Below are 24,759 nucleotides of genomic sequence, written 5' to 3' on the forward strand. Positions count from 1 at the left end.
AATCAATGGCTTTTTATCTTATCAAACACAGTTTGTAGAATTAGGTGGCCATACGTTGAAAAACCACTCTACAAATTGAGAGTGAGGTTAATGTTTCTTTACTAGTACAGAGCCTCACAAGGATAAGAGTATGCTTTGTTGTTGCCTTGGTTTCAAACAGAAGGGCAGTATCTGACTGAAAATTTCAGAAGTTTGTCAACAATTTGTGGTCTTAAGACAAATAATTGTTAGGTAACCTGTTGGAATTGTCTTCCAAAACAGAAGCAGTCTTCTTTCAAATTGGGCAAAGTGAAACCTATAAGTTATATTTGAAGGACTCTTGTTTAACATATGTATCCCATTCTAGTAGGTCTTTATTCATGTCTTGCAGGGGTTTTCCTATTGTTATTTTGAAGAAAGAGGACAGATGCATTTATTTTCCTGTAAAATATCTCCTTGTCTTTATCTCAGAGAACACTACTTTGACAAACAGCTTTAATATTGGGAATGTAGGGCTTCTCTGGTGGCGCAGTGGTTGAGAGTCCGCCTGCTGATGCAGGGGATGGGGGTTCGTGCCCCCGTCCGGGAAGATCCCACATACCGCGGAGTGGCTGGGCCCGTGAGCCATGGCCGCTGAGCCTGCGCATCCGGAGCCTGTGCTCCGCAACGGGAGAGGCCACAACAGTGAGAGGCCCGCGTACCGCCAAAAAAAAAAAAAAAATATTGGGAATGTACTGGAATGTCTACATAGAAGAACATAGATGGTTAAAAATAAATTCTCCTCTCGAAAATCCAGAGAGCAATTTCTTACCTTATCCTCAGAGGACAATAGTTAGCCTTCCTCACTGCTGTTGCAATCCCGGCAGCTTTTAAAAAGCTGATTAATTTCAATCAATATGTGAAATTTAGTTCAAATATGCTGGCAAATATTTACTTAAATGAGTAATCATTTATACCATGAAATATCTTACATATGGTCAATTCTCAACTGCTGCAAAAAAAGGAAGTGGGCTCCGAATGGTTAAAGTCACTTTCCAAACCTTTGCCTTTGAATACAAGCACTGTGTCTGGCCTTTTAAAGGAGGGAACCTACAAAAGTTCCAAAGAGAGTAAAAGATGTTGCAGTCTGGGGTGTCTGTCCCTATAGTTTTATCAAATAAATGTTATGAGTTAACTGCATCTCCTATTTAATTTCATATTTTATGTGAAATGCCAATTGAAAATTTGCACATTGATGTATTCTAACCTTGAACAAATTTAGAAAAGTTCACTGTTGTACATGAGTTCCTACTGAGAGCAGGGCACAATTTCATGGGGTTTCCTTTTTCCTGTTTATCATGACTATTTTTATCCTAATGCAGGTTGCTCCCTTCAGTAACACATACTTAGCAAGCTAGCTATTCTGTGTCTAGTACTGCTGCTGGTAATATAAAGATGAATAAGATACGATTCCGAACACTCAAGAACCTCAGAGCTAATCATCTATAAAAATTTAGCAATGGATGTGCTTGATAGACATTCATAGAAATGTGGGTAGGAATAATATTTGGGGGAAATTTTTACTTGAATCCAGATTTAATCACTTCTTAGTCATTAAAGAAGTTACTTAACTTTTTTAATCCTCTCTTTTCTCACATATAAAATGGGCATAACAGTAGTATCTATTTAACATGACAGCTGTGCATGGTAGGATTAAATGAGATAATCCATGTAAAAGTGTTTAGAAGCTGACCCCAAATAACTAAATATTATTGATGATGACATTCAGTGGATCATGACAATCATCTCATAAGCACTATGAAATTGGATGACTATAGTTAACAATACTGTGTTATTTATTTGAAAGTTGCTAAGAGAGTAGCTCGTAAAGTTCTCATTACAAGAAAAAAAATTGTAACTGAGCTGATGCATATTAACTAACTTTAGTGTTTTGATCAATTCACAATACACACATATATCAAATCATCATGTTGTACACCGTAAACTGATACAGTGGTATATATCAATTATATCTCAATAAAACTGGAAGAAAACAATAATGAAAACAATATTGGATATAAGTATTTCTTTGACTAGGCTAAAAACATACAGTAATAATATTTTGTTGATAAAATCATAATAGAACACTCAGCCGAGTTGAACACTTCCATTTTTCTCTCCTCTTTGCCTTTTTAAAGCATCAACAGGTAGCACTCTAAAATTATCTTAATTAAACGGAAGTTATTTGCTGGAAGTTGTGAGAAGACTAGTGAGAGGAAGTCTTTCAAATTTTGTTTTAAATATTTTGGTTTTAGGTATTTTGTGTTACATCAAAGAGCTCTTTTCTTTTTTTAAGTATACACTGTACCTTTTAGAAGACATGTCTCGAGTTTTAAACTGTGAACTTAAACAATTAGATGCTTAGATTTGGAGTCCTATGTTTATTTAATCATTTATTCAATAAATATTGACTGTCTTTTTTGTACTAGGTGTTACGCTTTTCTCTAGGAGTATTCAGAGGAAAAGACCTGATCCCTTGTCCACCGTTTAACCAGATAGGAAAACAAACAATTTCCTGTAATTTAGATTGCCATACTATAATAGAGAACTGACTCATTAATATGGGGATACAGAGGAATGTGTGATTAAGGAAAAGACATGTTCCCAGATCATTACAAAGAGGGACAGGCAAGGTTTCACAGAGGAGGTGATGGGTAATGGAAATGATTGCACATCTATACTCTTATCTCTTTGCTCCTATTGTGTTTGAAGCATTATCTTTCTCTTGAAAATTATTAGCCTTATGGTCAAAAACCATGTTGAAATCTAAGTGATAAAACCACTCAGGCTTCAGCAGAGACAGGTTCTTTTAACTCTCCCCCCACCACACACACACACACACACACACACAACAGCTCGTACTGTATTTTATATTAAAACAAAAAATCACTAAATGCAACAGCTGGTACTGTATTCTACCCTGAAGGAAGAGCTCACTAAATGCTGGTGCTTAATGTAGTGGTAGAAATTGGCAGATTTTCGACTATGCTATGTACTAAATACGCATTTAAATGTTTCTGATTTACAGCAGGCACGTGGATGGTAGATCGTTCAACCTTCCCTTCCTTGAGTTTTCTGCTCTGCTATTAGTTTCCACTCATTTGTGTTTCATTTTGTGATTCATTGATAGAAAAGGAAGCAGAGTTGAATGAAATCCCCCCGACACGGTGCAATTATACAACAACAGTTGTATAATCATCAGCTACAACAAGAGCCAGCTTCCAAAATCAAGTTTACTCACCTCTCCTCTGTGTACACCAGGACTTTGCCATGATGTTCTTTCATATCTGAAACAGAAATGCCTAAAAGAACTTCCAAAATTACTTTCAGACCATATCCTACAAAGAATTACAGTGGACTGTACCTGTGAATTCATTAAGGGCTACACCATACTACGAAACAATACTGTGCAGAAATGCTGAAAAGCTGTGGAAATACTTCAGTGGCCGTTTCCATAGGAATTTCCCTTCTTTTACTGTTGGTGATCTGTGGAATTGGGTGTGTTTGGCACTGGAAACAGCATAATACAAGGCAACTTACCTTACCAAAGTTTTTGCAAAGGAGAAAAAAGAGAAAAGACCAAAGTAAAAGAGTCTCCTTGAGCTCCCAGGTTATCGGCCCAAGGCATAAAATCTCAGTTCAAACCGAAGACCACAGCTCTGCTGGGAAGGACACTAACACACATGGCAACTATGAAAATGTGGAAGCGTGTCCTCCCCAAGCTAAAGAAGAAACAGACAAGGGAGTATATGAAAACACTTGGCAGACCAATTTCAAGGAACACATCTATGGAAATGAGACACCATGTGACTATTATACCCGCCAGAAGCCTGGTACTTCTGAAGAACCTCAAGATGAAGACATATATGTTCTTCCGGATTCTTATTAACTTTTCAAAATGTGGGTTTAGTTATTGGAGGATAAATATTTTCTGGAACTTTTATTGTACTGATAACATTATTAATCAAGTTCTTCTGTTCAAACTTAATGATCTCTGTTTTATCTCCACCCTTCCGAATCCTCTCTGCATGTATCACTGTGGATTAACTCTAGCTATCCTCTCCACCCTCCTTGCCCTGGATTAATTCTGCATTATGTCTTACTGATTCTTCCTTCTGAACATTACTTGTTATATTTTTCTTCTTTTTCTATCTCCACCGTCTTTTCTGGCCCAGGATTGTTGTCCCAGTCTGCTAACTAGTCTTTCTGGCTCTAGTTTCTGCATAATCAGTGATGCAGCATCTATCCCCATGATGTTGCCCGATTCATCTGCAGAAAATATTCCCAACGGCCACATCACTCCTTTGCATATAACCTCTTAATGTCGCCTCTTTGTAAAAGACATACTACTCATAATTCTACCTCCAGAATTCATGATTTTACACAGCTGGTTCAAATTCACTTTTCCAGTGACTTCTACTAATCTCTCACTTCGTTTTCATCAGAATCATCTGAAAACCTGCCGAACCCATCCCTCCTCCACAGCTTTGCTTGTCCACTCCCTCCTAAGCCTGCCTCAGATCATAACTTCTTCCACAAGTCTCTTGAATCATTCCAAACCTACATTTGCCTTTTTTCTTTTCCTGATCTCCTATAGATTTGGCTGCCTATTCAATTCTTTGGGCGTTTAAACATATGAATGTTTGCAATGGCATTTTATTATTTAGTGTCATATGACGATGTCTTAAATTCCCTACTAAATAGTCAGGAACTGTCTCATATTCATATTTTAGCTCCAATACTTAGACCACCATGTGAGGCACTCAATATTATTCAATTGACAAGAATTGAACTGTATATTTTACTAAGTCCTTTTGAAAACAATCTAATAAATTCATCCATCCAAGGAATATTTATTGAGTACCTTCTATTTACTTGTTACTGTGCTGTACAAATGGACGGGGTAAAATAGTGAAAAGAAAGACATGGGTCCTGAACATGTTCTGTCTAGTACGAAAGAAAAGACAAAAAACAAATACTATGCTATTTATTAAGCTGTCTCCAAACCCACCCTTGGATATGCTGCTCTAAATTGCTCAGGCTGGAACTCTGCAAACTATCAATACCTTTTTCCTTTGCCAGGTGTATCCACGTTAGGATCTGTCAATAGCAGGCAGTGAGGAAGAATGGTAGGCAACAAACAGGAAGGAAAAGGGGCCTTGCTCGTTCTCGTTCTCCTTGCTGTTCTGAGAAGGTACTGTTGTCATTTAACTTACTCCAGCATCACTGGTTGTTCGCAGTTTCTAATTCTCCCAGCACTCCCAGAACCAGCTTCTTTGCACCTTGTCAGAGTTGCCGGCACCAGCCAAGCAGCACCCTTTCCTTGGTATCTCAGAACCAGCCCCTCAGGCCCTCCTCCAAGCTCCTGAGGGACCGGCAGGGAGCAAACGGAACCTTGAGCTCTGGGTCCCAGCCCTGCAGGACACCTCCTCCTAGTTTCTGATGATCCCCAGCCTTAGGTCTGGTGGCTATTTCCTGCATTTCCTATCTCTCTGGTGCCTCAGTGTCCTCTTTTTGTCTTTTCAGTCTGCCAGTACTTTTTTTAAATTGATGCTTTATATTTGGTCCTCCCTTTTCAGACAAACTGGTATGGTTTCCATTTCCCCAAGTGGACCCTGAGTGATACAACTAAAAATGGTATAGTAGGTGCTGTGAAGAAAAAAAAGCTTTCTGTTTTTTTTTTTTTTTTTTGCGGTACACGGGCCTCTCACTGCCGTGGCCTCTCCCATTGCGGAGCACAGGCTCTGGATGCTCAGGCTCAGCGGCCATGGCTCACGGGCCCAGCCGCTCCGCGGCATGCGGGATCCTCCCGGACCGGGGAACGAACCCGTGTCCCCCGCATCGGCAGGCGGACTCTCAACCACTGCGCCACCAGGGAAGCCCGAAAGCTTTCTGTTTTTGAGAACAATGGCATTCGTTCAGTAGGGAAGAGGATTTGAATTTTAATAAGATGGCCGAAGGAGGCCTCTCTAAAGGCACGCTTAAGCTGAGACCTGAGGGTGAAAGGGGTTATGTAAATGTGGTGATGGGCAAGAAAGGAACCAGCATATGGAAAGGATCTGAGGCATGAAAGAATGTATGGTGCTCTGGGAACTTAAAGAAAGCCATGGTGGCTGGAGCTTGGTGAGGGAGGGCTGAAGTGACACCTGATGTGTTGGCAAAGGGGGGAAGAGTAGACACAGCGCAGCTTCTCGTAGGTCTTGGTAGGTGGCTTGGACTCTGACGTGGGTGCAAGTGGAATCTAAAAACTGATTTTAAGCAGAGGAGTGACAACATTACATTTTTAGAAGAGCTACCAGGTTGAGAAATAACTGGAAAGGGTCAAGATGGAAGTGCTCAAGACAGTAAAGAATGTTCAGTACCTTACTACTCATTAATGAAAGTCCATAAAGCCTGGCAAGGTTTGAAATGGCTCTTATTCACTTTCTAGAGGAGAAAAGGATTTATGTTGATCTCAAGCATTTATGTTGGTCCCGGACCACATGGTCATTTTGAAGTCCCAAACAGTAAGTTTTTTGCTAGAGTAATCTATACCCATGCCTACCTAGTACTCAATCATAGGAACTGAAAATTACCTGCCAGAAACACCACCAGAGAGTATCTGTGTCTTGGTAGGATGGTGGGAATCAGGCTGGAACGAAGAGGGGGGTTTAATCCAGAACAGCTGAAGTGGTATTATCTAAAGGGATCACGAGACTCCTGTGGAGGTGAGTAGCCACAGGTGGGCACTGGAGGAGCCGCCTTACCAGTCTGGTCTGAGCATTCATCGGGAGGAGGTAAAGCAAGGTTTCTCAGTGAGCTAAGCAAGGGCCCATTTGCTGTGAGATCAATAGTGGGTTGGAGTATATTACTCTACCCTCTTATTGGGGTATATTATTATTACCTTTATGATGAAGTGTTAAGTCAGACTGAAGTGAAACTTGGCAAGTTGCAGGCGTGAGCGCTGGGGCAAGGAGCCTGGTGCTCGTTGTTGCTGGATGTTGGCCATGAAACCCTGCAGAGACTAGCTACGAGTCACGGGGTGTGAACATGCCGACATTTCTGTGAGTACCTGGTAAAGCCGCGCTCATTATATTTGACGCTACTGGGTCTTTTTCCCCACCCCCAACTTCCTTCCTCTTTTAATTGTGGTACATGTGGTTAATTTTGCTAATAATCTAACTCAAATGCAAACTGCTATTCTCAGCCGATGTAAACAATCTTTTTCTCTCTCAAGGATGATTTTCACTTTTGAGATTTTAAGAAGGTACAGAAATATTGTAAAGGATGCAGATGGAAGATAGAAATTTGAAAGGGGAGGTGGGGACGAAGATAGAGAAGAGGAGGAGGAGAAGAGTGGGGGAAATGAGAGGAGAGAGAGAAACGAGAATAGGAAATAGGAGCGGGACGGAGAATGGAGGGCATGTATGGTCAAAAGAGAAGTTGAATGACAATTTCCTTTACCCCTTCTGTTGTTTCCCCCCAACACACACACACACAAGAATTGCTAGTAAGGGGCTTCCCTAGTAGTGCAGTGGTTGAGAGTCCGCCTGCCGATGCAGGGACACGGGTTCGTGCCCTGGTCTGGCAGGATCCCACATGCCGCGGAGTGGCTGGGCCCATGAGCCATGGCCGCTGAGCCTGCGCGTCTGGAGCCCGTGCTCTGCAGCGGGAGAGGCCACAACAGTGAGAGGCCCGCGTACCGTAAAAAAAAAAAAAAAAAAGAAGTGCTAGTAAGATAAGTAGATATAAAAAGGAGGAAGAAGTTGTCTGCCTTTACTGCCTTTCTAACCTTGTTGAATGTAGATAACAGTTGGCTACTGGTAAACATATTGGTAATTGCACCCGTCCTTGTCATGGAAGTGTACTTATGTGATCACTAGCCTTCTCGCTGGTCCTCAAACTTGCCTGAATTCAGGGACATTACATTATCTCAGCCCTGACTGCTCTTCCTCCAGATATTCACACTGTGAACTCCTCATTTCATTGAACTCTCTGATCAAAGGACACGTACTCAGAGCTGACCCCCGAATCTGAAATGGCCCCCTACTGTGAATCTCAGACCCTTTTCCTTGCTTTAGTTGCCTTCATAGACTTATCACTACCTGACAAGTGTTCTTGTATGTTTATAATCTGCTCTCTTTACCTAGAATGTAAGTTCCATGAGGGCAGAAACATTTTCTGTCTTACTCCCTGCTTGATCACCAGTACTCGCTTATAGGATATGCTCAATTATGTTTGCCGATCAAATCATTAAGGTGTTTTTTGAAGGCTAACATTTTTAGTGAAATTGCTGAAATACTTTGGAAAATAACAAAATGGGAAAACTTACAAATATTATTTTGAACATCACTATTATGCAAGGATATATTAAGCCAGATTTTAATAGAAATTCAGTGCCATGAGACTTCTTTGCTGTCTCAGTACGAGTGAGCTTCGTGCCACATCAGTAGAAGGAGCAGAGCAGGTGTGGCACTTAGGCCAGTGGGGAGACTGGACATTGGGTTCCATGGAGGAAAGGGAAAAGAGGGGAAAGACGACCCTATTTCCACATTTTTTTTTTTTTTTTTGCGGGCCTCTCACTGTTGTGGCCTCTCCCATTGCAGAGCACAGGCTCCGGACGCACAGGCTCAGCAGCCATGGCTCACAGGCCCAGCCGCTCCGCGGCATGTGGAATCTTCCCGGACCGGGGCACGAACCCGTGTCCCCTGCATCGGCAGGCGGACTCTCAACCGCTGCACCACCAGGGAAACCCTATTTCCACATTTTTAACTGCTCTTCTAAGCCACAATAACCAGCTGGTTTTTTACGATTCAGGGAGTTATAAACTCCATCATCCCCTTTTAGTGCTTATATTGCGTTATCACTTTGCAGCATGGTATTCTTGTTCCCTCTCTCCCCTCCTCAGCTCTTTTGCAAGTTCCTTTCCTCTTGTACACCCATTCAGCACAGTGGTGCTCCATGAGGCTTTCCTCAGCTCCCAGCTTCTTCTCACACTTCTTCCCCAGGTGACTTAGACATTTATGCCTGAACTCTCCTGCCCCCAATGTCCTTTGGAAGCATTTGACTCACATAGCTCACCATCTAATGCTTATTTCTATGCAGTGTTAGTATCCTTCAGACATCTGAAATTCAGCATGGGCCAGACTGATGGCTAGAGGTCAAGGTGTGGGTTTCACTCAGAAATAGAAATGAAATTAATGATGGGATCAGAGAAGGCTCAGAGATAAAGGGAGGGTATCCACTGCATGGGATGCTTGCTAATAATTTCAGAAGCTGACAGTTCAGAATGTCGCAGTGTCAGAAACTTCAGCCTCAAAGTAGCATGGTGTCAGTATACCACGTACTGAGTAGCTGCCTCTTCAACATTAGTGCCTGGCTCAAGATTTGTCCCTGTGATCCCCAGTCACTGAATTCAGGTGGTGTCACATTTAGCAAACAGTGTGTCTGTCCTTCTCTTCCCCTGACTGCTGACTGATGAGCTCTGAAACATAAGACTCTGTATAGTAGCAAGAAGGGGTCCAGGGCTTGCTGGGCCTCAGGCTAGTGGACTTGTCTGATGACTATAGGTGTATGGCTCAGTAGTGCTACTTATTTCATTTACTTCAACATTTTTGTTTGTTCCTTATTTTTAAGTCTTTTTAGGATAACTGCATTGAGCTGACCTAAAAATCAGTGGTTAGTGGACTAAATCATGAAAAAAAAACACAGACCACAGACCAGGGATTTTAGAATTTGTCCACTTTAAGTGACTGGTTATCTACTGAAATCCCTGTGAAGGATAGGAAAATTGCAAATACATCTTGAATAAAAGCACCTTCTGGTAGATGCTTACAGTTGGATAGACAGGAAGTTGCAGAACACCAAAGTCATGAAATTTATAACAAGGGACTCTCATGATCTAGTAGGATAAAGTGATTTCAGTCATGCAACAAATATTTGTGAAGCGCCTGTGATATATCAAACACTTAAGGAGCACTGCAAATTCAGCAGTGGGGTTAGTGGATGGAGGTTGTAGATACAGACCCTGCCTCTGCATTCGCTGGGCTTACACAGTTTTAAGGAGTTCTGATACTTCTACAGGCTATTAGAATGTATTGAGATAATGGTGTAACAGGGAAGCACGTGGTGTAATGGAAGACTCTCCAGGCTTGGGGTTAAGAAGGCTTTCCTGTGGAAAGTGACACCTAAACTGAGACCTGGAGGACAATTACGAGATAGCCAGGCAAGGAGGCTGAGGGAATGATTTCCAAAATGAGGGGACAGCATGTGTGAGGAGCCAGAGGATAGGATGTGTTCAAGAAGTGAAAGAAGAGAAATACCACCTAAGTGTAGAGTGTAAAGGGAGACGGGCAAGAGGAAGGTGGTGCTGTGAGCAAAGGTCAGCTGATATAGGGCTTTGTGTGACAAGCTGAGGAATTTGGACTTTATCCTGACAAAGCTGATACCCATGATATCAGAATAGGATCTTGGAAGGCAGAAGTGGCATCGATTTTTCCAAAAACCATAGGGTATTGCAAATAAATAATTTCTCAGCTGTAACAGAATAGGGGAAGCGAGATTCTGAGGTTCAGGATATGGGACTTGATTCTAACAAGCACATGTCTATGAGTTTTATAAAATAAGCCGTGCTCTCCAGTGTTTTATTAAGGCTCCCATAGCTTTTAATTTAAATTCAGCTCCCGTAGTTTTGCATTTTGCGATTCTCCCAATAGAGATGGGAATTAAGCAAATGAGAGAGGCTCAAACAAAAGGAAGCACAGAAGATGGTAAATTGCCAGATGCAATCAAGGCTGATGAAGGTGTGACTGCAGCTATTGACCTGCGCTGTTGCCATGGGAACAAAAGCTCGGTGGTTCTGGAGTGCTTTTCCTTTTTAAGGACAGACTGGCTTTAGTGAATAGTTAAGACTGAAAATTATGGAAGTCAGACCATCCACTGCCACATGTATTCTAAATCTTTGTTAGTGACAGAGACGGTGGCTAGCTGGGTCTGAGGTGAGCTCCCCAGAAGCCTGGAAGCTGTAAAAGCCATAAGGTTGAGGCTCAGTGAAAAGCAGAGTTTAGCTGTTGCCTCAGGCCCACTTCCCCAGCTCCACTCCATGCTAGACTGACATATTAATTGTGATACTGAGAATTTAGGAGGAGGAATATAATTAACTAGGCTTTATTAACATATGATTTTTTAAATATCAAATTAGGATATTGGAAACTCATCAAGCAAATACACAGAAATGTACATTTTATTTTCCTTCTTAGGTGTTTCTGAGAAGACTGTAGTCCTTGTTACATTCCTACTATTGGACTGGCTTCTGAGCACCAAGCACCATGATAAGGCTTTATGTGAATTATCTTTCTTAATTCACCAACAATTCTATTGCATTTGTACTGTTGTTATCCCCATTTTACAGATGAGAAGATTGAGACTTAGGGAAGTTAAAATCTGACCAAAGATCTTAGTGTCAATAAAAAAAAAAATGGAGGCAGGATTTGAACCCAGTCATTCTGATGAGAGACTTGCTCAGGTTATTTTATGACAGTATTATTAGTAGATGATATCTTCTATCTTAGCATCGTGGAATTTCAGACTGAGAAAATAACTTGGAAATTATCTAAACTGACTTCCTCATATTGTAAATGAGAACAATGAGTCCCAGAAAGTTTATGTGACTTCCCTAAAGTAATACAGTGATTCATGACTAACCAGGATCAGAACTCAGGGCTATTCAACGTAACTTGCTGCCTTTCTTACTGACTGAAAATAGAAAGGTTTTGTTTGTCTCTTAATCCAAGTCCTCTTCAGAGCATCCTTTCAAGTCTCATTTCCTGAGGGCTTTGCTTTTATCTATTTTATTTTAGCTGGGCCTTCTCTGCATTTAGAAATGACACTGATTTTTCTAAATGTTAAGCAAAGATAGCCCTAAGAGAGCAGAGTATACAGATTTCTTAATGCATGTGGTTCTCGTGTGGCCGGAGCTAAGTAATGAAGCCCATCAATCAGGAGTGGAGTGGCGCACGACAGGTCCTCTTTTGGTCATTATTTCTTAAAATGTACTCCTTTGTCATCTTGTTTCATCTGGCAGAATTTGTCTAGACTATATACACTTTTAACTCAATTATCTGATAAGAGAGACACATGACCAACAGAAGAGGTGCATTCAGGGTGAGGGGAAGGGGGAGGAAGTGGGGAAATGTCTGTGACAACTGCATTGCAATGAGAGGGCTGGAGAGCACATTTGAAGGAAGAGCTAATGACAGATATTCTCTCTGGGCTGGAATGGCAAGGGCCTAGAAGCTATTTTCAGTCTGTTTGTTCCAGAAGATCAAGGAGAATATTGTGAAGTACCTGAGCAAGGAAAAATCTGATGTTACATTTAAGGGAGAATCTCCTCCTTTTAACGTTAAAAGATGGAAAAGCAAAAGCAAAGCAATAATTACTTTTGAATTTGCTAGATCAACTAATTAAATCTTAGAGCAAAGGTTTGGAAGAGGACTAGAAAAGTGCACGGGAGGGGGAACATTTAGAAAAAGGAGGAATGAAAAGATGCATAAAAAAAGAACCTTGAGAATATATAATCCCCTTAATGGTAATCAAAAGAGAACGTTCTGTCTAAAGGAGAAAGCTAGACATCTACAAGGGCTAGGCAAGGACATATATTCATGAATGAGGCTGCTGAAAGGCAGTGGGGGGCTAAGAGTCTTGTATGTGGAGCGAGTGAAAGGGCTGCCTGTGTGTCTTTCCTTTTCAGACCCTCTGCAGAACAAACAATAATCAAGCAAATGTGTCCCTTAGCTCTAAATCAAGATGTAGTTCTTTGTTCCTACTATTTCTTATGCGTCATGCAGATCTGTAGAAATGGTTTGATTTTACTGTTTAGTAATAGTTCTTTCTACTGAAACACTTTATAGTTCAAGGATATATAATAGTAAAGGAAACCAGAGGGGGAAGTGGTACTCTTTTCATTTAAGAATGATTTTCATTTCCTCTTTTAATTAGCTGTGTTGCTTGATATAACAATACCTTCTCACCCACATGTGTTGAAAAAGAAAGCTGTGAGGCTTAATTCAGGATGCATCTCCTCGACTGCACTTAATGGGAAAAAAAAAAGCTGTAATAAAGGGTGTATATTTTTAACATGTGGATTGACATGTTAAATATTTTGCCCCCTTCTCAAAGCCTATATTAAATTCCAGATCACATATGAATCCTTGTTTAATGCCAGCAGTCCAAAATGACCTATCTTGTGCTGATTTCCTTCCTCTGTCTATCCATGCATCCATTTAGCCGTTACCCAGCTAACAAATATTTACCGAGGGTGCATCAGCTGTTAGGCATTGTGATAGGAACTCAATGGTGAATAAAAACATACAATGCAGTCTAGAAGAAATACCAAAAAAAAACCCTACAAACAAAAGCATAATTAAAAACATAAATAAATGCTATGAAGGAAAGAAACATGGTGATATTAAAGCTTGTAATAGAAGAACTTGACTTAGTTGAGCAGTCAGAACAGGCTACTTACACTGGATTACTAAAGCATGAATTATATAGCAGAATTTACCTAGAATGAAAATAAGAATTAATGACTGCCTTTCTACAAAAGAGGCCCATTATTATAGGACATTATCACTGTGTTGGCTTGTTTGTGTAAAAGAAAGGGCAAAATCTCCAATTGCTTTGAAGGGCTTGTAAACTGCTATTAAAAATAATTAGAAACACGAAAATATTGGTTGAGAAAATTTCATACAGATTAGCTTTCTACACAGGTCTGGCATGAATTTAAATATTTCTAGGCAGTGTAATAGAGTGGAAAAAATAAATGCTAAAACATATACTAGACCTATATTAGTATCACAGTTCTAATGAATATTAGCTATGTGGCTTTGCAAAAGTTATTTATCCACTCTGAGTCAGAAAATCCACAGCTGATAAGTAACACTAATAAGAATACGGTAGAGTTATTGTGGAAATTGAATAATATGTGAAAATGCCTCAGACATTAAGATTATTCAATGCCTGGACTTCCCTGGTGGTGCAGTGCTTAAGAATCCACCTGCCAATGCGGGGACACGGGTTCGATCCCTGGTCCGGGAAAAATCCCTCATGCCGTGGAGCTACTAAGCCCACGAGCCACAACTACTGAAGCCTGCACCCTCAAGGCCCGAGTACCACAGCTACTGAGCCTGCGTGCCTAGAACCTGTGATTCACAAGAGAAGCCACCACAATGAGAAGCCTGCGCACCGCAACGAAGAGTAGCCCCCCACTCGCCACATCTAGAGAAAGCCTCTGCTCAGCAACGAAGACCCAACGCTGCCAAAAATTAAAAAAAAAAAAAAAAAAAAAAGGCTTCCCTGGTGGCACAGTGGTTGAGAGTCCACCTGCCGATGCAGGGGACACGGGTTCATGCCCCAGTCCAGGAAGATCCCACATGCCGCGGAGCGGCTGGGCCCATGAGCCATGGCCGCTGAGCCTGCGCGTCCGGAGCCTGTGCTCCGCAACGGGAGAGGCCACAACAGTGAGAGGCCCTGGTACTGCAAAAAAAAAAAAAAAAAAAATTATTCAATGCCTAAGATGCATATAAAACATTAATCTGCTGTATTACTTGTCTCAGTTATATTACCTACATATTATTGTTGGACTTTTCACCATTAAGGATTATTTTTTATGATTTTCTTCTTCAAAGATTTTGTGCTTTGAAATTTTGCTCAATAAAATAAGCATTTATTATATAATAATTGATTTTGATGGACATATATACACTACCAGATGTAAAATAGATAGCTAGTGGAAGCCACTGCATAGCACAGGGAGATCAGCTCCGTGCTTTGTGACCACCTGGAGAGGTGGGATAGGGAGGGTGGGAGGAAGATGCAAGAGGGAGGGGATATGGGGATATATGTTCATGTATAGCTGATTCACTTTGTTATACAGCAGAAACTAACACACTATTGTAAAGCAATTATATTCCAATAAAGACGTTAAAAACTAATAATAATAATAATTGATTTTGAAATTTTCAACAATCTTGCACTTGTAACTACCAATCAGAACTTCTGATCAGCATGGTCACAATTGAATTTATATAACTAAAAAAACTTCTTGCACTACTTCGACTTTTTAAAATTCAAAATAGCTACCTCTTATGTGAACAGTGAAGCAGCTCTTGTCCAAATTCCTTTCCAGGAAAATAAGGGGCAAGAATGCTGAACCAAGGGCAAGATTGAGGGGGAGGCTGGGCTGGAGATAGATGAGTTCTGTGCTCCTCGCACCAGCTCTGAGAGTCCTAGTTGAACTCCAATGCACTAGAACGATATAGCTTAATTCCTAATTTCAATATGTGTCAATTAAAAGTTGTATTGATTCTACTGTTAAATCATTGACTCAGATGTTTGGAATGACTTCATTGTCACAGAGTTCACCTTCTGAAAGTTGTCACACTTTTTTTTTTTTTTTTTTTTTTTTTTTTGCGGTATACCGGCCTCTCACTGTTGTGGCCTGTCCCATTGCGGAGCACAGGATCCGGACTCGCAGGCCCAGCGGCCATGGCTCACGGGCCCAGCCGCTTCGCGGCATGTGAGATCTTCCTGGACTGGGGCACGAACCCGTGTCCCCTGCATCGGCAGGCGGACTCCCAACCACTGCGCCACCAGGGAAGCCCTGTCACACTTATTTTGATGAGTTCAAAGGGTATTAAAATTTGCTTAGTTCAGTCTACATTTCTGCTCAAAATTCATCAGCTTTTGTATGTCTTACTGCCTCTCTTTGGCTGCCATACTTTACAAGCTTCCCTCCTTGGAGCATTATGGAGGGCCTTGAGAAACTCTCATGATGGGTACAGAAGTATTACCTAAAGAGACAGTGTCCATAAAAATTATATCCACCCCCATTTGGGCCATGCCATGATGATATAAGTTTCCCTCTTTTCAATTACCAAGATTGTTGATATGCCCTGAAGTTACTTCCACCACGTTGACTGCTGGTTGAGTGTGTGCACTTGTCCAAGAGTCAGAATGATATAGGAGGTTGTTGCTTGGGTCAAGGTAATTTAAGGGTGTCCAAAGTCCCAATTACACATCCCTCCTGCCTGTCACAGAGTTTGAAACTCACACCAATACAGGGTTCTTCCTTGCTCTTTAGAGTCTCTAAAATCCTTTTGTGTTCTTAAACCATTACCCACTACTTAATACTTTCAAGAGTTGATGATTCAGGTAAGTAACAGGGATTTAGAGAAGAGCCACCACACATCTGAGCAACTAATTAACTGCTTTCTTCTAAGACAAGTGATCACATAGTGCAGAGGTTCTGGAATTCTGGGCTGGTTCAGGGGGAAGATATAACGGAGTTTCAGACGGCTTTTGGTAAAAAGATGCTATGAGGAAATAAGCCAAATTGTCTTCATATTTCTTCTATATTCCTGCCTTCTGGTACTCAGTTGTCCTTTTTAATCCTTGACATTCATCACCATGGCTGCCTAATTAAGAGCATCTCTTACAGCCCTCCAGGTATTAGCCCATGTAATACCTCAGCACAGTATTAAGCTGAGGATACAGATACATGAAAGGCAAGCCTCTACCCTTGAGGTTTATAGTCTGCTTAACCTTATAATCATTTTTCCCCCTCAAATCATGGACTGATATTGCCACTCACTTGTTAATTTGCATTATTAGGCCTGCAAATCTTTGGAATTCAATGTCATTCCAGATAAAACATGTACTGCTTTATTTTTTTTTAAATATATTCATATGCCATGGCCATTCTAGACTGTAGTGACACAGAAATGATGTCAAATGACTCATAGACTTTTGTGAAAGCCACATAAATAAACCAACAGTTTTAGTACAATGTAATAAATTCTATCTTTAGTAGAAGCATAAGTTCATAGCTATGTGAGCAGAGATGAGAAAGTCTAATTCTGACTGAGAGGGTAAAATGTGTCTTCAGAAAGAAATGGTGAGCTGAGATGGGGGAAGAGTACAAGACTTCATTACCTTGGAAGTCCCAGGAAATATTAATACAAGATACATATGACTTGATATGAGAGATAATCTGAGCATGGTCACTATGGGGACCCAGTGGGGCATCATGAGAAAACCAGAAGCATCATGATAAATTCTGGGAAACCAGAGGTCAGAGGGAGTTTTAGTGTTAGGAAAACACTAAAAGTAGGAGAGAGACTAAAGAAGGAGAGGTGGGAAGCTTGTAAAATATAAGTACACTCTTTTTCACTATTTTGTAGAAAATGTATATGTGAGTGTGTATAGGCATTTCAGATAGAGGGAACTTAATAAAGGAATTGGTTGCAAAGATGTTGCAGGACTGCGAGAACAAAAAGGAGTAGGTAATTCTACTCAAAAGATCAGTAACTGCAGGAACCTATTCCCTCCCTGTTCTCCCCCAGGGAGAGCTAAAGCGAAATGATCCAGACTAGACTAGAGCTCACAGTTCCTATGCCCCTGAGCCTGCTCCTTGGGATCAAGTTATGTGAGCAGGAGCCCAGGAAGTGATGCGCAGCAGCCATCACTGCAGGAGGTACCACGAGAAAGCAGAACAAGAGCTTCTCCCTACCTTCAAACCTACCAAAAGGCAACCGACAAGGGAGCTTGGGAGTTTGAGAAATATAACATGCAGATTCTCATCCCCAGTGGTATAGAGGAGACCATAGAAGAATGATTATGGAGTTGAGAGATAATAGACACTATCTAACAACTCATGTCCTGACTTAAGAATCCCTTAAGAATCTCCCTCCATCATCCCTACCCCCAATATTCCATCAACAAAGAACAACATGGAGGACACTCGTGTACTTGTTTTCATTTTCTTTGGCATTACCTACATATATAGTCATGTCTGCTCTTGGGAAATAGGAAATTATTCTAAGTATGTTATTCTAAGTATGTACTGGTAATAAATGAGGGAAAATTGGAACAGATAGAGATACAGGTTCAGGAGAGAGCCTTTAAAAACAGCAGAAACTAACACAGCACTGTAAATCAGCTATATTCCAATAAAAATTATTTTTTTTAAAAAGCAGAGAAGGCCAGTAGTAATTATCTAGAAAAATAATAGTCTCCTCTATTCCTAACCTATTCTTTACCAACACAAAATTTTTAAAAATCCACTTATTTTATACATTTATACTTTCCTTTTTAGTTTTTTAGGTCACCATATCTGCTTTACTCCCACAATTAAAGATTTAAGAAGAAAATAAGTTGTATTTTTCCACCCCAACAGTTTCTAATAATGAAATACGACAAAGCTAACTCTATTAAACAGCTATTCAGGTTGTTCAAATACGCTCTATGGCACATATTTGGATAGGAAAATAAGGTGTATCTCTTTCAAAAGGAGATTAAATGGCTAAAGATCAGAGAACAATGACAACTGGAAAACTCAACTGGAGAACAAAAATAGACACATAGCCAAAGAGAGAAGCTTGGGTTTTCTATTTAATTTATAAAAGAGTTCTGTTTTTCAAAAAAAATGATTGCATTTGTTGATCTTTGAAAGATTAATATAAAAATTTAAAAGAAGTTAAAGTAAAAACAGTAAAACATACTTTATGCTTTTGCTTTTACATTGCTATTTCCTCTGTATAACTGTATAAGTTTTTAAAGGCAGTGCACACTAGTGGCCCACAAATATACAATATTCTTTAGGGTATATTTTAAATGGTACTCTGTATCACTTGATTGAAAATTTAGGCTGAGAAATCAGGAGAAGTCAAAACTTAAAACTATAAAACAAAATCCTGATCTTTCAATTAATTTGCAAAGTTATAAAATCATCCTGTAACTATAATTTTGGGGGCAATTTGCATGGCACTGCTCTTAATAGACATATTTTTGGAGTAGTAAGAATTTCACCGTAATCTCCTCTCCAGGGTGATTTCACACACCATAAAATAGGGTCCTTCAGACCCTTTTCCTAGTTGTTTCCTCTTCCTGGAATGCTCTTCCTCTAGATACCCATATAGACGATTTTCTCATTTTCTTCAAGGCTAGTTACTTCATTCACTCTATAATAGTAGCTAACACCTTCCTAACACAGCAAGAGTTGTAAGACATCAATTATCCAGAAAGGGCAACTTCAATAGACAATTTTTTTAATGTAATGGTTATATATTTACGTGGTTCAAAATTCAAAAGATACAAGAAGATATACAGTGAAGTTTTCCTTCTAGCCCCATACCATACTTTCCACTCTCACCTCTCGACACCAGTAAAAGCGGTGAGATCCAGGAATATAACCTATACATAAGTCGTGGGTCACTCCACAGGATGAAGCTCACAGATTATTTCTGTGTAATACAAATATGGAGAGTTTATATTCTTGCAGGACACATGTCCCAGAGGTATGTTACACAGTTTAATGGGCTATGATATTTCATTTTCTATATGTGAATAATTCCTTTAAAAAAAACTGTAAAGCACCTAGACATTACATTGTGATGTGACGTGAACATTGTTCTTTGGAGTAGTCATCAATTCTTTATCAATTCTTTAATGTCTGAGCTGAACACCTCATGGAGAAGAACATTCATTTCTATTTGTATTTTGTTTAATAGTTTTATTAGTCAGGATTATCCAGAGAAGTAGAACCAATGGGATATTTTGTCTGCAAACTGGAGACCCAGGAAGGCAGGTAGTGTAGTTCAAAGCCTGAGAGCCAAGGGACCTGATGGTGTAGATTCTAGCCTGGGTCTGAAATCCTGAGAACTAGGAGTGCTGAGGGTAGATCCATGTTCAAGTAGTGAGGCAGAGAGAACAGGAATCTAACCTTCTTCTGCCCTTTGTTCCATTCAGGCCCTCAAAGGACTGGGCGGGCGATACCCACCCACACTGGAGAGGGCCATCTGCTTTATTCAGTCTACCAATTCAAATGCTAATACTTTTGGAAACATCCTCACAGACACACCCAGAATAATGTTTAACCAGCCATATAGGCATCCTGTGTTTCAGTCAAGTTGACACATAAAATTAACCAACATAATGGCAAATTTATTAAATTTGTTAAACTTATGTATTTAATAAATCTTTGAAAATATTTTTTCATAAATATTTAAATATAAATGACACATGAATAACAAAATATCCTTTCAATTTAAATGGGAAATACAAAATTACTATGACTGATTATTTTGAATACTCCAAAACCACTAAGACGACAAAACTTACACACATACAAACTCAGCAAATTTATTATTCTACTAACTTAAAACTATTCTACAGTTTCACTATTACAAGCTTAATTCATTCCTTTGTTGTTTCACACTTGATGTTAATACCTTCCTAGGTGGATAGCTATACTAATTTTAATACATACCTAGAGCTGTAGTCATATTATTTTGATAACTTCTTGGGGTTGAAGTAATCTTAGCAGATGCATTAGAAAAATAATACCTTCTCAGACCAGCCAAGGATTTTTGTTGCCAACAGATGGGACAAAGAATTTGGTCACTTTTCCCATAGTGAGCTTTCTTTTAGGTGACATATTTTATCTGTTACTTCATTGACTCTAAGTCCTCACTTCTTATGTGGATATTATAATTGTCATTATTTTGTCTCCTGTTGTCTTCCCCCAGCCATAATATACTTTCAAATAATCACTTAGCTACACAGCCCATTGTCTAGTCTTTATGATATATTGACCTAGTCTGTTAGCAATATTACAAACTGATATATTTCTTGGTAAAATTTTATTATTATCAATAGTGCTGTATAGGAGCTTCACCTTCTAGGCAATAAGCGATTAACATTAGGTAGTTAGCTCTCCTCATTAAGAACACTGGCTTATTATTTATTTCCCTGGAACACTGGTGACCTCCTTCTCTACTTAGTTTTGTTTGTGGCCACTGATACTGACTACCTGTTGAACTCCCTTTCCACCTGATTTTTATTTTGGGTCACCTGTTAATGTTCATTCCTTCCTAGTTTCGGTATAGACTCCTTTTTTTCCCCAGACTTTCTCCATGCTTCTCTCTTTATTCTTTCCATTGTACACAGATGAAAGCAACAGCATGTCTAATCTTTATAAACAGACATATAGCAGTTATATAAAAGTATAAGAAACTGAGCACTTTTATATATTGCAACTTTATTTGTTAAAATTGTTGTCAAACTCAAGTTCATGTGCCCGACTCACAGTGAAGCCAAACAAACCAAAACATTGGAGTTTGGAGCAGAGAAAGGTTTAATGCAAGGGCCAAGCAAGGAGTATGGGTGGCTCATGCTCAAAAGACCCGAACTCACTGGTGGATTTCAGAGAAGTGTTTTTTAAAGGCAAGATGAGGGAGAGAGTCACAAAGTGCATGATCAGCTCGTTCATAATTTTCTGACTGGTTGATGGTGAAGCACATTGGAAGGTGGTGTCACAGGGTTTAACATCATCAGTGCTCAGCCTCCAGCCAGTCTGGGGCCTATGTGCTCATGGTCATCATGCAGTTAGTTTCTCCCATCTGGTGGGATTTTATTATCTGCAAGACAACTCAGGAATGTGCATCAGACACTGTTGCCCATGTTCTTTAGGGAGGAACCAAAGGTTCTGTGACTCTGCCATAAGGCTGATCTATTGTTTAAACTGTTACCAGTTTTCCCAGCCCAGCTGCTATTTTTTTGTAACTACATTTTCACATTCTTCTAATCATTAACTCCTTAGCTAGCTTTTTGTGACTCAGGGGAGGCCTGGGAGCCTCAGCTTTTCTATAAACCAGAGGCAGGTGGAGGACATGTGGGGGGTCTGTCCCAGGAAGGCCCCATAGGGTCCTGCTCAGTTACAAAACCATTATAAATTTGAATGTATTCACCTTTCTTTTGTTCTGTATTTTTAAAATAATGTTTATACAAACTGTTCTCTTTGGAATGGCATTAGGAACTTACTGAATTTCACAGCAAACCTTGTTCAAACTGACATAACAAGAATAATCATAGTTATTAGTATTACAGTATTATTGCTGTGGTGGCTGTGGTTTAAATTATCACCACTTGATTAATGAGTTGTTTTTTGAAGAGTCTTTGTCCTTTCAGCACTACCCTTTTTGGTAAGAATTAGACATGTTTTGATATTTCTTTTCCTTAAGATATGGAATCCATTACTTTCCTGTAATACCCCTTGCCTCATAGTTGAGAATACTATTATAATAAAATACCTGGGTTCTTGGATTGCACAAGAGGATTGGTGATGAGCAGAAATGTTTCTTCATTTGATCCATTTTCCTTAGTGACAGAGGTAAAACATATGTTTGTGTATATATATACATGTGTGTATGTATGTACACATTTGTATATGTACATATATATGTATTTCTTTCTTATTGAATATAATTGACGTACAATATTATGTTTCAAGTGTCCTACATAGTGTTTTGACATTTGCATACATTATGAAATGATCACCATAAGTTTAGTAACTATCTATCTAACTTAGTAGTTACTAGGTTTAGAAACTACTAACATACAAAGTTAGTACCACGTTATTGAATATATGTATTTCTTTTTAAAGCATAAGTTCACACTGATTTTTCTAATTTAAGCATGTGAAGTTTCATCAATAACTAAGACTTTCTTTTACATGAACAGACAGGACATTGTGATGTTCCTACCCTGATAGATGCTATATTACTAGAGAAGAAAATGCTTAGCTAATGATAATATTGAGTATTTTACACTGTCTCTGTGAAATGATTAAGTCTAACCTTAATCCTGCCAACAATTCAATTTTTGAATCTGATGACTTCATTTACAGAATGCAGTTTACCAGAATCTTAATCCCGCCATCAGATGCTCCATTGTGTGTACCATCCATACAGTTATATAGGACCTTATGCTTAGAACGGCCCCATACTTGGTTTACTGCTTTGCTCTTGCTGCGTTAAAATCCTCAATCATTTTTTAACAAGTGTCTCTGCACTTTCATTTTGCCCTGGGCCCTGCAAATTACATCCCCAGTCCTGCCCATAATATATGAGCTGTTAGATTAGAATTTAAGGTCCTGGTTCCTTTACCTTTTTATTCACCCACAGTAAGAGGCAAATTTTTAGCATGTGCCTTTCCAATGAATAACAAATCATATTAAATCCAAGAAACTCACCATTTCCCCTGTGAGACTGAAATCCTATACAAAAAGTCTTCAGACAGAAGAAAATCAGTCTAAATATTTGACTGGTTACTAAGAGTTTCCAGGAGACTTAAAACTACAGATTTCTGGGAAGCTCTGCAAACTGAATCCAAATCTTTATAGAAAAGAACAGGGAAATCTGCATTTTAAAAATCTCTACACTTCTTTTTTAACTGGTTGCGAGTAAGTATGGAAGCAAGAGGCTTCATTACATAAGGCTGCTGAAATTCATGACGTGAGAGGCTCCTGTTACCAAACTCAGTTTCTGTTGGGTATTAATCTGATATGGTTTCTGCCTGTTTCCAATCCACCAACAGGGTACCCACCAGGAGGGAACTAACAGCTACTACTCACGACCACTGTGGATGTGAGACCTCTTAGCTCTTACAATCATGCTCAGCTAACATTTCCAAGAAAACATTGGCAGAATAAGTCCTTTCTTTTCACTTCTTTTAAAAGTTTATTTTACTAAAGTATAGTTGACTTACAATGTTGTGTTAATTTCTGCTGTGCAAAGTGATTCAGTTATACACATATATACATTCTTTGTAATTCCTTTCTAATTTCTAATTTAACCTCTCTCCCCACTTGTCTATTTCCTGTGGTAACTATGTGGGCTCATTTCATTATAACTTATTCCCCTTTCTCTTCCCTGAGTCTGATCTTAATTACAGCTGTTACTTTCTTCTGCTCAGTCTTGCCCCTTTGTGGGAAAGAGAGAAAAGAAGACAGGAGCAAAGCAGAAGCAAAAGTACCATCTTAACTTAGACACCTGGAGGGGAGTTACTGGGGCTACCCTGACATTTGCTCTGCATAATCATCACACAAGGGGTGGATTATTTTCCCCTGCACACTCTCTATAAGGTACAGAGTGTAGAGCTTGTGAGCTCAAGGAACCAGGACCTTAGACAGACAACCAAAACGGAAGTATCGACTCTAAAGTGCACAAATAAAACTGCAAAATCAAAATTAGTCATTGCAAAAAAAAAAAAATTAGTCATTGCTAGCTAATGTATATTACATTTGCTTGTTACTATTAATAATCACAAAAATTTCATTATATTTGAAAAGAATGCATAGGTTAGCTTTACCTTGCTTTGCAAGAATTCCCGAGTATACTTGATAATTGCTGAGAATTTAGCCAAATGTTCATGAGATGCATTATCCATAGGCAAATAATTTCAGAAGCAAAGTTTAAAAGTTCATTTCAATTTTTTTAATGCAAAAAGTATGTTTAGGGACACAGGGGACAACATGAAGAGCTCCAAGTAGCCAAAACTGGAACAGTTTGAGCAATAAAGTAAATAAATTGTATTCAATTGTAACCTAAAGTATAAAATGAACATCTATGTATCCATACTGACATAAGTAATTGAATTAAGAAATTTAAATATATTTAATGTGAGTAATTTAAAAATGTTTAGAATACTATAGGGACACCATCAAACTTAAGGATGCCAAAAGTCCTCTAAGGTCTTAAGACATCCCCATTAAAGTATACTGCCATAGGCTTCCTTGGTGGCACAGTGGTTGAGAGTCTGCCTGCCGATGCACGGGACACGGGTTCGTGTCCCGGTCTGGGAAGATCCCACATGCCGCGGAGCGGCTGGGCCCGTGAGCCATGGCCGCTGAGCCTGTGCGTCCGGAGC

The 24,759-nt window shown here is 39.5% G+C and overlaps 1 protein-coding gene across 1 annotated transcript; it reads left to right on the plus strand.

Annotated features, from left to right (window-relative positions):
• Positions 1-3,433: 3,433 nt before the first annotated feature.
• GAPT (GRB2 binding adaptor protein, transmembrane) lies at positions 3,434-3,907 on the plus strand (the record flags this gene model as incomplete). The annotated part of the gene is made up of 1 exon (XM_079916303.1): positions 3,434-3,907. One exon carries the CDS (start codon positions 3,434-3,436, stop codon positions 3,905-3,907), a length of 474 nt encoding a protein of 157 aa, XP_079772429.1.
• Between the last annotated feature and the right edge of the window lie 20,852 nt (positions 3,908-24,759).

Source organism: Stenella coeruleoalba, assembly GCF_951394435.1.
Source record: "Stenella coeruleoalba genome assembly, chromosome: 3".
NCBI lineage: Eukaryota > Metazoa > Chordata > Mammalia > Artiodactyla > Delphinidae > Stenella > Stenella coeruleoalba.